General features: G+C 39.3%; 1 protein-coding gene across 2 annotated transcripts in view; it reads left to right on the top strand.

Annotated features, from left to right (window-relative positions):
* The window catches only part of RXFP1 (relaxin family peptide receptor 1), a 261,940-nt gene that overhangs the window by 188,910 nt on the left and 58,875 nt on the right, over positions 1–14,155 (top strand). For both annotated transcript variants that reach the window (XM_075198196.1, XM_075198201.1), the window contains exons 6-7: positions 5,987–6,058; positions 7,854–7,925. In XM_075198196.1, the coding sequence (XP_075054297.1) occupies positions 5,987–6,058; positions 7,854–7,925 (144 nt within the window). The remainder of the gene's footprint in view (positions 1–5,986; positions 6,059–7,853; positions 7,926–14,155) is intronic.

Here is a 14,155-nt window from a genome sequence, read left to right as displayed (position 1 = left end):
GAGCTCTGACCTGTACACTACAACCTGAGATTACCTGTATGACAATCTGTTTGGGTGAAATGTCAGTTTCTACATTCCACCTGACACATGACCTCTGTTGGGTCAGGGGGATCCTCTATTGGAACACTGAGTACCTCCATACTGTCCCTCTCTTCTCCCCCTTTTTCCTCCATATTGTGCCTCTTCTCCCCCTTTTACCTCCATACTGTGCCTCTCTTCTCCTCCTTTTTCCTCCATACTGTGCCTCTCTTCTTTCCTTTTACCTCCATACTGTGCCTCTCTTCTCCCCCTTTTACCTCCATACTGTGCCTCTCTTCTTTCCTTTTTCATCCATACTGTGCCTCTCTTCTCCCCCTTTTACCTCCATACTGTGCCTCTCTTCTTTCCTTTTTCCTCCATACTGTGCCTCTCTTCTTTCCTTTTCCTCCATACTGTGCCTCTCTTCTCCCCCTTTTACCTCTATACTGTGCATCTCTTCTTTCCTTTTCCTCCATACTGTGCCTCTCTTCTCCCCCTTTTACCTCCATACTGTGCCTCTCTTCTTTCCTTTTTCCTCCATAGTGCCTTTCTGCGTTATTCCCTTTTTTTTTTTACTTACCTTTATGTTAGCTTCATTCTTCTCCTCTCTTCTGTCTTCTTGTTTCTTCCCTGGTCCTCTCCGCGCTGCTCCTCACTGAAGGACAGGCGTGACTTTTTTTTTTTTTTTACTACCCGGCTCCCCCCACCAACGAAGGGAAGCCCCGAAGCCCCCCCCCCCCTCTCACCGCCGCCGCTGGTGCCATTAAAAAAAGAGTAAAAAAAAAAAAATCAGTAGAAGTTATGCGCGCGGCGGCGGGGGGCCCTCGGAGAGAGGGGGGCCCGGGGCACGTGCCCCCTGTGCCCCCCCCCCCTTAATCTGGCTATGCATGTACACACCTATGCGCTAACCCATTGGCTTCTTGGAGTAAGTGGTGACTGTGTAGCAATTCTTTCTTCCTCGATTCAGCAGGAACCTTAATCCTCAGCTAGTACTGAGGATTAGTACTGTCCAAATAAACTCGCATCTTATATTTTCCTTAATTCCCCACGCTCCCATCTTAGGTTCTAGTGAAAGCGCATTTGTTTTCTGTGTTGAATATATGTTTATTTTAATATATAGTCTTGGAGGATCGTCATTTATTTTATATTTTTATATATATGCCTAGTGGTCAAAGGGACCTTGTATATGGTGGTACGCCATACTGCCAATTTACCTACTCCTTTCATTGTAAAACTATTAAATTCCATTCATTTACATTTTCCATACCACCACTTCATCACCATCATTATCATCATCACCAGGGCCATCTTTTCCATTGGGCACGATGGGCAGGTGCCCGAGGGCCCCATAGGCAGAGCTCTTAAGTAAAATAAATAATCCTGCAAAAAAAAAAAAAAAATCTTGCAAATATATCTATCTATATATATATAACAGATATAAAGTGGTAGGGGCACCGCTGCACTGCTTTGCCCGGGGGCCCATAATGTTGTTAAGATGGCCCTGATCATCACCAATTTATTTATATAGCGCCACTGATTCCGCAGCGCTGTACAGAGAACTCATTCACATCAGTCCCTGCCCCATTGGAGCTTACAGTCTAAATTCCCTAACATACACACACACAGAGAGAGAGAGACTAGGGTCAATTTTGATAGCAGCCAATTAACCTACTAGTATGTTTTTGGAGTGTGGGAGGACACCGGAGCACCCGGAGGAGAGCACAGGGAGAACATACAAACTCCACACAGATAAGGCCATGGTTGGGAATTGAACTCATGACACCAGTGCTGTGAGGCAGAAGTGCTAACCACTACGCCACTGTGCTACCCACTTCTAAATTTCCACTTTGACAACTGTATATGTCATTGTTTACTAATGCTTATGTTTTAAATTTCATACCTTTAAATCAGTACTGTATTCCCATTGAATAATTGTTTTTATCAATTATGTGGTTACTTATTAGTTATCATTTAATATATTTTTTTCTATTGCATGTCTATTACAAATTAATGTATTAATATTATTATTATTATTGTAAGCTTATTTATTTATTTATTTTTAATTATCTTTTTATATTATCATCCACCAATCCGTGCCGATCATGTCTTCTCTTTCTTCTTACTGTACCTTTATTATATTATTATATTATTATTTCCCCCTTTTGACACGGTAATTAATTTTGGTACATTTTCATTTATTGAAATAGTGAATTTGTGGCCACATGTGGTTGTGATGCTGAGTAATAGTCAATTGAAGATTGGGTAAAATATTGGGTAACATGTTAAAACAGCCAATAGTTCACAAATTCATAACCACAAAAATGTTACCTTCTGCAACAGGAGGTATATAAGCAGGGGCGGGCTGGCCTGGGGGGCAGGGGGGCATCGGTTCCCCGGGCCGCTCGGTCAGGCCGCTATTAGGGCCGGGGGGTAAGCCGGCCGACGCACCCCGGCTGCAAAATACTATGCTTTCCCCCGCGGCCGCATCTGATGACATCAGATGCGGCCGTGTCAGTGCACAAGTGGCCGCATCACATGACAGGGGATGCGGCCGCGTCATCAATGACACGGCCGCATCCCTTTTCATGGGATGCGGCCGCCTGTGTGCCCCCCGGCCACGCCTCTCCCAGCCCGCGCCTGTATATAAGTCATTTTGTTATCCAAGGCTACAAAGGGCTTAAAGGTAAAGACATTTATCAGAAAATTTGACATTTTGCAGTTGGAATGATCAATGGCAGTGATAATATCTTTTATTTGCGGAAATATTTTTGTAATTAAAGAATGTTGCACATAAATTTATTATAAAATATTCAGCAATCCCTAGCAATTAACGGGACAGCAGCTGTCAGGTTGTCCCCTGAAACGGACTCTGCAGGTTTCGAGTTCAGATTGATATTTGCAGGGTGAAAATAGTAAAAACGTTACAGTAAAATCCTAACAATTTAGGACAATACACTTTCTTAATTTAATTTTTTTCTAATAAAATGCTGCTCAGACTAACATTATTAACATGTTTTAATGAAGGGACATAGGGAATGCATTTATTTCATGCATCACTATGGTACATTTAAATGTTTTTATTATTACAATACACTTGCTCTTTCCATTTAGTACATACTTGCCTACTTTTGAAGGCAGCTGTCCGGGAGGGGGTCCATTGAGGGGGCGTGGCCACGCGTGGTGCACCGTTAGGCTCCACCCCTGTCAATCTTAGGCAATTTTAGCCAATCGCAGCAGGGGGCGAGGCCACAATGGTGCGTTTAGCCACGTCCCCACCATCTTCAACAACTGCGACAGCTGGATCCGGGATTTTTGCCTGCTCTCTCGGGCGTGTGGGAGAATTCTCAAAAATTCGGGAGTCTCCCGAACATTCTGGGAGAGTAGGCGACTATGCTTTAGTATAGTCTTTGTCCTAATTTTCACTACCTCCAAAAACATGTAATAATGAAGCCATATAATAGGGAGAAAATGCTCTGTGCCTGTGCCTGTGCTCTGTTCCTTCAGAATACTCTCCATGTAAATCTCAATTAAATTATCTTGTCATACAAAACGAAATCTGATTTTTACATGTGTGCAAAAACAAACATATGTGTGCACCTTGTCCGCATTCAGCAAGGAAAGCATCTATCAGCCCAGATGCAAACCTCTGTACCAGCCACAGACGACACACAAATCCACACACTCCCCATAAAACAGGGTCACCTATTTTATTATTTCATAGATGACACCCACATGCTAACTTGCAAAGCTACTTGCTAATTGGTATTCTTATTGTTTAAGTTGTTAAGTCAAAAACCTGGAAGAGTTTTACAGTTAAAGTACAGTTGATCCCTACGTTCTTCTTTTCATCTCATATTCTAGTGCAATCTGTTTAAAAGCAGCAAACTGTAATCCTCTCCTGATGTTTCAGTCAAACCCTGAGAAAATGTTCCCAGGACCTCTCCAGTTTTTTTATTATATTATTTTATTTAACTTAACTTTTTACTGTCAAATTCACCTTGTATAACTTCACCATTTTATAAGTGCCACAATCTAACATATTTTTCATATTTTTGTTTTTACACAAACTTTATTACAGGAACAATATCAAAGGATTACACCTAAATGTAGAATTTTAATATGTTATTAATGAACCGCAGAAAAGGTATTTTGTTATTAATTACTTAGGTCAAATCATATTTCATTTGAATTAAATAGGCATTTGTATCAGTGACAAATATTCAAAGAAAAGTATTATATTGATTTTAATGCTGTGAAAAAACTGGTGATAATGTATTCGGGATCGGAACACGGCTTTGCTGGGACTCAAAATTTGGAGGAGGGCCCAGCAAAGCTCTTCTGAGCACAGCCACACCCCCTCCAATGGTGGCAGTTCTGTCACTGTATAGCATGTGTATATATTTCATATTGTTTCAATAATAGATATGTGCTTCTAATCCTCAAAATTTGAGGAGGTTTGATACCTCTTTGCAGGAGGCAATAGGACTGACTGAACGCAAATATGACATTTTCTCCAGATTTTGCCACTTGTTTTCCTATTGCAGTAACATGGGCTAAATTAATGAAATAATAAGAAATGTATTTTAATATTAATTAATTATTACATCCTGTAGATGTTTTTTCCAACCAAAATCTTTGACTCTAAATATTTTTTTCCCATAATTCAGACTTTCCATGTTCCTAAATTAATATGATAGGTTACAAGAGCTCCGTATAATTGTTTTACTCTATTTGGGACCTAAAAAGGGAGTATATGGTGATTTTATACTAAGCAAAGTTCAGGTCAAATTGGTGTCCCAGTCTTTTTATTTCAAAATGATGGAAGGAATTGATTTGCTGCAAATGATATATTATAAGTATCTTTTCAATGACTAAATGACAGAAATATTAACCATACATCAAAGATGGTGATATGCTATCTATAACAATAAGTGATATACTCATTAGAGGCACTAATAAATAAGCCATATGTAAGAACATACATACAGATCATTCACTTGTCATTTATATTTCATACAGTTCTGCATCTGGATGCATTAGGACACATTAAATTAGTAAGTTTAGAACATGCTTCACAACTATCCTGTCTTTCTCAAGACAGCTCTTATTTCCAGCCACCGCGGTGTATAACGGTTTGTGGACATGGCCATGGAGTGGATAATGGGCATGATAGGAAGGATGGGGGGTATGGCCTGGGCTGGTGATTTGTTTCCTCTCCTGGAATGTTTAGAGGTAAGATCGGATCCTGAGGTTACCCAAGATGTGCTGCAGATTGTCTCCAGAATGGTCGTGAAGGCAGTCCACTACATTTTATCTTCAATCATTATTCTACGCACCCCATAGGGGTCTGCTGGAAAATTGGTGATGTTCGGGTACCATAGTACAGCGTCTTATCACGGGGAATCGAATTCCCCCCTGCCACCTCCTTACTGTAGCTGGCATTACAAATGTAGCCTGGATTAAATTGATACACTACACACACTTCTTGCCAGAAGAGTGTCCTTATTTTCTGTTTAATGTCTACTATGCACCATTGCAGGTATGCAGCATGTACCTGAATTGATTGCAGAACATTCATACAACATGCACAAATGACAGCAAAGCTTACAACTGTAGCTGAGAAAATGGAAAATGTTAAACACAGTTCTGAACAGTCCCAGCAGTCAGAACAAAGACCTCCAATTGGGACAGTACGGGAAGTTTATGTTAATGTATTACAGTGTTTTCCAGGCATAACATGAAGTGGCACTTGAGTACAATCTAATACGACATATAACTGTCCAGTATTTCTATTTGGAGTTCATTTTATTTGTATTTTCCTGATGTTCAACTAAAGTGGATTGCACAAACTGTAGTTGATCATTTAATTAATCTTTACATGTTATCCAGCACCATCTAGTGTTCACCAGAATAGTAACATCTATTGCTGTCATCCCTTTAGTGACATGCTTGTTTTTCATTTTCCTAGGTATCTACAACATAATAAAATTAGGACTGTTTCTGTGCATGCCTTCAGGGGTCTCCGCAACTTAACAAAGCTGTAAGTACCATTCAACAATATGTGCTTGTTAAATGTCATTAATGTAGCATTTACCAACTATATTGTTTCATAATGCTGAACACAAAGATACATTGTTTTTATTATTATTATTCACTTTTATTTATAAGGCGCTGCAAAGGGCCGCAGCACCAGAGGGTTTTGCTCTTCGTCTTGGTCGTTTTGCCATTTCTAGATAAGATACAATGTTGTTTTCAATGGATTTATGGGCTACAACTCTTTCATAAATAGACTACTCAGTGAGTAATAGACTTTGAGGTATCCTTGATAACAGAAACGATCTGTATTAAGTTGTTGGTTCATACACAACATAGATACAGGAGTCAATCATATCAGATTTGAATGGAAAAGTAAATCCTTTACAAAAGGAAAATCAGTCCAGGAATCATTAAATATCCCACATACAATATAAAAAAAACTGCTGCATTGTCAGTAGGAAATATTCCGGACCATGTCCTCTTTGAATACAGGGCCACACGGGTGAAGGCTACAAATTGTTAATTATGGAAGGAGCGATAAATGTTTAAACAGAAAATGCAAATAGGTTAAACAGTTTATTTTTGGCAACGACAATAATTATTGAATTGCAATTACTTTTAGATGAAAGTACACAAGCAGTAGGACACTTATAGGAGGTCCCTCACCTCCGGGTTCACAGACAGATACCCTGACATTCTCCTGAATATGCTGGTAGTAAAGTAGGGACACCTGCGTGTATAAAGTAGCATTGAGAGTCCAGAGATTACATGGTTGTTTGTTATCAAACTCTCTGTCCGGCACATTCCCCCTCACTTCCCTCCTCTCCAGGTGCAGAACCCTTTGCCACAATCCTACTCTTAACCTGTGGTTATGTGCTCTGACCTGTGACCGCCTCGCTCTTCCGCTCAGCTATTTACACCTGCTCTGTGCACAGGCCTATGCCAGAGTATTAGGCTCCAAACCTTTGCTCCAGCGTTCCTGTGCATATTGTGCTTGATTCCTGTGAATTCTGACCTGAACCATCCCTGACCTCTCTTCTTTCTCCTGTCATGTGGTACTGTTTATGCCCCTGTTTGTTGCTAACCCGGCTTGCTCTGACACTCCTCCTGCTTGCTGATTTGGCACCCTGCAGTCCGTTTGTGTACCAGTTCCGGCCATGTTGACCAGTTTCAGTTAGATACCAGCTCGTCGTGCCTGTAGGCAGCGCAAAGGGCCGTGACTTGCGAACCTACCAGAAGCAAAGTCCAAACCTCTTTGCAGGGGTCCCAGCCGATAACCGTGGGTTCAGTAGTTTTTGACCTCTGTTACTGCCAGCGCTAATCCAGGTTGAAGAAAGTGAATCCACGCTATCCAGTAAATTTGTGACAAACGGCAATTTTAGAAAACCAATGGGCTTTGCCTTCAATAAAATTGTTGTTTTAAATAATGACAGCAAATCACTGAGAATCTGTGGTTTGAAGTAACCGCCGATTGATACATTTACTTTTTAGTTTGTTTTATCTTTTTGTGTTAAGTATAATGAGTCAATGCTTTACCCACAGGGTATTTAGAGCCTGTCATTGTATATACAAGATAAGTTTCCAGAAGTTTGTTCTTCTGAGTTCTCTACTTATTTGTATTGAATCCCAATGGAGTAGCTTAAAACACTTCCTGACTTTTTTATTGTTACAATGAGGATGTTTCAAATGTGAACACTTCATTTCTGGTTTAGTTATCATTTAATAAAATCATCAGGTATATGACTAATTGCTAATTTGCTCACTGTTTTTTTTATATATCTATTTATCATTTTTTGCAGTTATTTGAGTCATAATGCAATAACCACACTTAAACCTGGAGTGTTCCAAGATCTCCACAAACTGGAATGGTTGTAAGTTTTATTTAAATGTGCAATGTATATCCTAAATGTTGTTTTTCATCTGCTTATGCTACTTTGATGACATTAAAAAATTATTTAAAGTACCCCGTGACTAGGGCCTAACTATCCAATAGGCTGACTAGGGTGCAGCCTAGGGCACAAGGTTCTGGGGGAGGGACAAGATTTTTGGGGGTACCACATTGTGACAGGGAGAGGCATAAACTGAAATTAATATTAAAGTATAAGATAATAGTTGTTCTTCAAAGTAAAGTGAACTCATAAAATATAGTAAGGTTTTCTTGACTTATTACCATGGCAAAGACCGAAGTCAATGAGCCACCCTAGGGCAGTGGTGGATCCAGTGGGGGGCGATCGGGGCAATCTCCCCCCCCCCCCTCTAGAAGGGGCTTTCAGGTGTTTTAAACACAATCAGAGCAGCTGGGCAGCACACTCTCCCTGCCTGTCTCACCCCTGGTAAAAATATTTTCTAGATCCGCCCCTGCCATAGGGCGGTGCTTGAGAATAAGTGAGAGACAAGGATGATGACCGGTGCAGGTGAGACAACCTCCCCTCCATTTTCATGCCTTCATCCTCCGCTATACAGTCCTGAGTTTAATAAAAACAAAATGAGTGAAAAAGATGTGACAAATTAAAAAAACCGAACAGAGATGAGTTTAGAAAATGTGTGAAACTAAACACTGGTGGAGGTAGGGGAAGGAAATTGGATTTTAAATTAAGGCCAATTTTGTTTTTGCTTCCCATGTATTGGCGTGGCATGAAAGGTGGGAGGGTGCTCCGAGCATATTAGCCTACAGCGGCCTGGACCCTTAACAGGTCCTGCTTGTGATTAGCTGTTTAAATCTGCAACAGACTACTTTCTAGATGTGGGAAGTGAAGAAAATATATGGCATACTGCACATGTCTGTATGCCAGTATCTTGCGTGAAATCACTCTGTGCATGCCCAGAATGTGAGAGCACACATATGATCCTAGGCAGACTTGTGTGTGTCTGGCACTTACGCCCGGCTGCGGCTGGTGAGGTGGGACAGGGGTGGGAGGGGGCATGCAAACGTAGGCCAAGTACACTTAAGGCATGTTTATGCACATACTGCTCATGCAAGCCTGCAGTAACATGTTGCTCATGCAAGCCTGCAGTAACATGTATGTGTGTGTGTGTGTATATATATATATATATATATATATATATATATCTCCTATCTTTAGGAGGTATATGCTTTGTAACTGCTCTGATGATGATGACTTATCGTACACCAGGCACATATACTACTGATGACACATCTCAAGATGGTTGTTTTCCGTGCCCTTTTTTAAGAGGAAGTTACTCCTGTTTTACGCCCAACTCTGAAACAGCCACAGTATGTTTATCTTACACGTAAGGCAAGTGGCCTGTGGGTCCTGGTGATGTTCAAGGCTCTCTGTAATCCAAGAATAATACAGCTTCTAGTTTGCAGCGATTCAACAATGGAATTAAACAAGGTGTACCATTTATGATGTAGTATGTTTATTAAAGTCAGTTAGTATAAAACCAAATGCATGTATGAATTAATGGAATAAAGAAGTGCTTATCTCTTAGCGAAGCTAAACAGCAAATGATGTTATCCAGCTTACATGACCAATAGTCCAACAAATTTTTTGACTTTGTTAAGAACATGTGATCCAAATCAGCATGGAAATTTGCTGTTTGCAAGGTACAGTTATAGGTTCATCATTAGCCCTTTTACAGAATTCAAAAAAGGAAACATAGAACTGAATATTTAGTGATATACACAGTTCTTGCAGCAGCAGTTAGGCAATCACATGAATTAAAAGGCTTTATTGTAGTAAAAAAAAGTTATTGAGTTTATTGCAGTATCAAGAGCAGACAGGAAAAGCACAAGCTCTGAGGTAATACAGGGATGACTAATTAGCCACAATGTAATGAAGTAATCATGCAATGGTATTACAGTCTTTTGTTGCAATACAGATATAAACAATATCTCTGAAGAAATGCTGGTGCAGGTTTACAAAGTCTGAGGGAATTCAAAATAATAAATAATGTCTCTGAAGCAATTCTGGTGTAGATTTATACAGAGTTAATCACCATGAAGCCCCACAAGAGAACAAAATATATTTACCACAGTCCATGCCTGGGAATTCTGAGTAGTGCTATATATGAATAGCATGTAGATGCAGACAATAAAACAGGAACCAGGAGACAAATATAAGCAGAGCCAGAAACTAGCAGACTTGTATAAGGCAATCCAAGTTTCAGGAGTCCAACATAAACAGAGCCAGGAACCAGCAGACTTGTATGATGCAAACCAGGTATCAGGATACAAATTAATGCAAAGCTAGGAACAACAGATGCAAGGTCAGAAACAAATAGAACACAAGTACAGGAACTAGGAAGCTAATGTATTCAATGCTATCAATGGCAATGAATGCATGGCAATTGAGGGTTTAAACAGTGGTGTCTCACGATTAGCTCATAGAGGAAAACACAGCTGAATTGCATAGCAGATATGAGTACCCAGCTGGATGCAAGACAAATTAAACCCTAGCAGCAGTGAAGTAATATGAGCAAAGTTTACAAAGGGAACAAACGCTCTACATGGAATTTTTTTTTTTTTCAAATATGGTTGAAGCGTACCTAATAGCCTGGCAAATGTGTTGATTATCATTTAATATCGTATTTATAATTATTATCGTTAACTAATTCCTTGCAAAGGTAGTTCAGGTTTAACTCAAGGAATATACTTCCTATTCTGCTTTAAACCAACATGGACCAATATTTATATTATAAGCTTATGCTTAAATTTTCCAGAAAGACTGCATGCAATATGTAGCTTCATTTAAAATGTTTTGTATTCTTAATTAGCATTCTAATTGTAACACTCATATATATGATAAAACAGTTTCAGTAAACAATATATTATACAAGCTCAACAGGTTTTGTTTACTCTATTAGCATAGTGATTATAGCACATAGATGTTAATACAATACATTACATTCATTGCCTGCTTTATAAATATATGTTATTGTGCTTGTTTGTGTGTGTGTGTGTGTGTGTGTGTGTCATTTAGTTTATATCATTTACCCACTGGTCCTAGATTGCAATATTTTACCCCTTCATCCCACAAACACCCTCAACTCATAGTCCACAGCCAAATCATTTAACAAACCGCTTGATAATTAGAACAATTATTAAAATATATTAGAACTTAATGTCTTAAATGCATGAATTGGGAATCACACCAATTTATTCTCATATTCCCAAGCAAATTACAGCTTGAATAATTTTGCACCATGACAAATTAACTAATTATTAATAGTTGACATATTACAAATATTATTTAACAACATATGCCTTTACCCATCAATGCATTTTATACTCCTTTATTTCAATTTCATTTGATTGATTGCCATTAAAATCAAATTTTCATTGTATATAATCACGATCAATCTACATTAGCCAATAAATGATGCTAACATAATATTTTACTCTAGAAATTCCATCATAATTGCTCAGAACTAATCAAAGTGTTCACTGTTATCACAAGCACACAATCTTCACCATTATACAGTAATTAAGTAGCATTAACTGTCAATTTACATATATTGCACTTGTAATACACATTATTATTTTTATTATCTGTGAAATGATACATGATTTAAACCAGGGGTGTCCAACATTTAAGCTTCCCTGGGCCACATTGACAGACGACGAGTTGGTTTGGGCCGCACATAAGATACACTAACAATAACGATAGCTGATCATCCAAAAAAACCATAGAAAACATAGTTAACATATATATATATATATATATATATGAGAAAAAAAGTGATATATATATATATATATATATATATATATATATCACTTTTTTTTCAAATCCCCCTATACTTACCTTTCAATCGCCCTGTTCAAAAAATCCTCTCTAGTTATTATGCTATAATCACTTTTTGTATTGTTTCGATGCAATATCATTTAAGCCAGGCATTGTATATCTGGGTGCCCTGACCAGGCCTGCGGTACCTGACATATACACCACTGTGACCCCAAATGTTTTGATAATTACACCACTATGTTAGTTAAGGGATAACAACTTATAATGGGCCAAAGAGAATAATATATAACGCCCCATTAGTAATACAAGTAGAAGTATGTAGCAGGGAGATAAGGTCCATGATGCTCCAGGACCAGGTGACTTTTATTCACTTGTCAGCGTCCCTTGAAATAATAAAAAAAAATCCCCCTTAACTTACCTTTTAATCGGCTTGTTCTCCTGTCCTCTTCTTTTCTCCAATTCTGTGCTGCTGATTGTTCTTCTTGCGCGGGTGTCTCCTCTGTGCTGCGCTCTGCAATGGATGTTGGGCGTGATGACATCACGCCCGACATTCACTGCGAGCGCCGCACGGAGGAGGAGACAAGGGAGGGAGCCGGAGTACCAGCTGACGTGACCGCATGACCGCAAGGTAAGTAGTTTCTTTTCTTTTTTTTTTTGCAGGATTTTTTTTCCATTAAGAGCGCTGCCCCCTTGCCACAACCAAAACTCCTTCTGGGCCACATTTACAGGCGTGCTGGGCCGCATGCGACCTGCGGGCAGCGGGTTGGACAAGCCTGATTTAAACAATACTGTCTTATCAGGACTGCTGTTCTTGTCCAAAAAGTTATATTAACAATCTCACATTGATTGTGCATTTTATTTTAATTTCCCATTATCACAATGAGTATATACGCCCCCTCACTCAGTACATAATAACAATTTCCTGATGAATTCAATAATTGATCAAGCACATAGGGTTCATACAGCAGATTATTAAATATACTTAGACCTATTTTTTCTGATCTACATGTGGCTATTATCTTGTTATTATTTAATCATTGTGATTTGTATGATCAATTTTAATTTGTCATTGTTATATTTCTATGTTTCACTATTATTGTTTTGTTTCCTAGATCATATATTGCCACATTAAATTGTATTGATATTTTGCACTGTTGCTGCATTGCTACTATAGGATTTGTTAATTTTATCAAACAGTTTCCCCTTCATTAATCAGCACATTACCTTCATACATTTCACATTAAGTTACCTTATTTTTTTTATGTTATCTTATGCAGAATATTTGTTTATGATTCTTATCCTAGTAACACACCAATACTGAATTCACTTTGCCTCGTCTCTTTTGTTTATATGGCTATACATAAATGCTGGCCGTACCTTAACGGTATCTTTGGCTGCAACTTGTGTTTGTTCCCCTCCACTATCCACTGTCCATTACCTTTCTAATCTCATCATAATTTCCCACTTATATCCTGACCTGAATATAACAGTGATGGGCTACACTCTGGGGACCGCATGGTGCGGCACTTTAACTTTTAAAAGGGCAGCACACTGAGCAATCATTCAGCATTTCAGTCACCAGGATGTTAACATAATATGAAAATAGCACCGTGTTGTTAAAGTGCTAGAAGCAAAGGAAACATACAATTCATATTAAATATACATACAACTATAAAGCACAATGTGTGCTATATCATTTTCTATAGCCTTAGGAAAATACACTGAAAATCCCGATGAATGGAATGGAATTTGATAGTTTTACAATGAAGGCAGTAGTAGAAGTGGCTATATGGCATATCACTATATACGTAGAGAAGTCAGTGGCGGATCCAGGGGGGGGGCCCCGATCGCCTCCCCTACCAGGGGCTTGCTGCCAACAGCTGCACACTGTGCAGGTCCGTTCAGCAGTGACAGTATGCTGCCGGCAGCCTTAGAACACAGAAAGGGGACGGGGCCTAAATCGCCCCCCCTAAAATCGCCCAGGGTAGGACAAATGTCTGGGTCCGCCCCTGAGAGAAGTCAGATTTGCTGCCTGTCTGTAATCGTGGTTGTTGGGGCCGCCCGCTTAAGACCAGAGGGGACCAGACGATTCAAGCCAGCCCAGCCACCGAAATCTAAAAATAGGAAATTTGGGGGGAGACAAAAAAAAATCAAATTCCATCAGTGCTGCGCCCCCAGGTGTCCCTGGCAACCTAGAGATACACACCTAACACTGTGCGATCACAGCAGGATCACAGTGCATTAACCATGTATACGGAACAAAGGTCTGGGATCTACATTCCCATAGGAGAAAATTAACCTTATATGTGAAAAATAAATAATGATACTACTTGTTGAGCTGATGCATAAGTTACACTATCATGGCTAAAGGGTACTGGAATATGAGCTAAAAT

The sequence above is a fragment of the Mixophyes fleayi genome, chromosome 1 (assembly GCF_038048845.1).
Source record: "Mixophyes fleayi isolate aMixFle1 chromosome 1, aMixFle1.hap1, whole genome shotgun sequence".
In the NCBI taxonomy this organism is placed as follows: Eukaryota; Metazoa; Chordata; class Amphibia; order Anura; family Limnodynastidae; genus Mixophyes; species Mixophyes fleayi.
The sequence above is the reverse complement of the archived record's forward strand: the minus strand, read 5'-3'. Positions and strand labels throughout refer to the sequence as shown.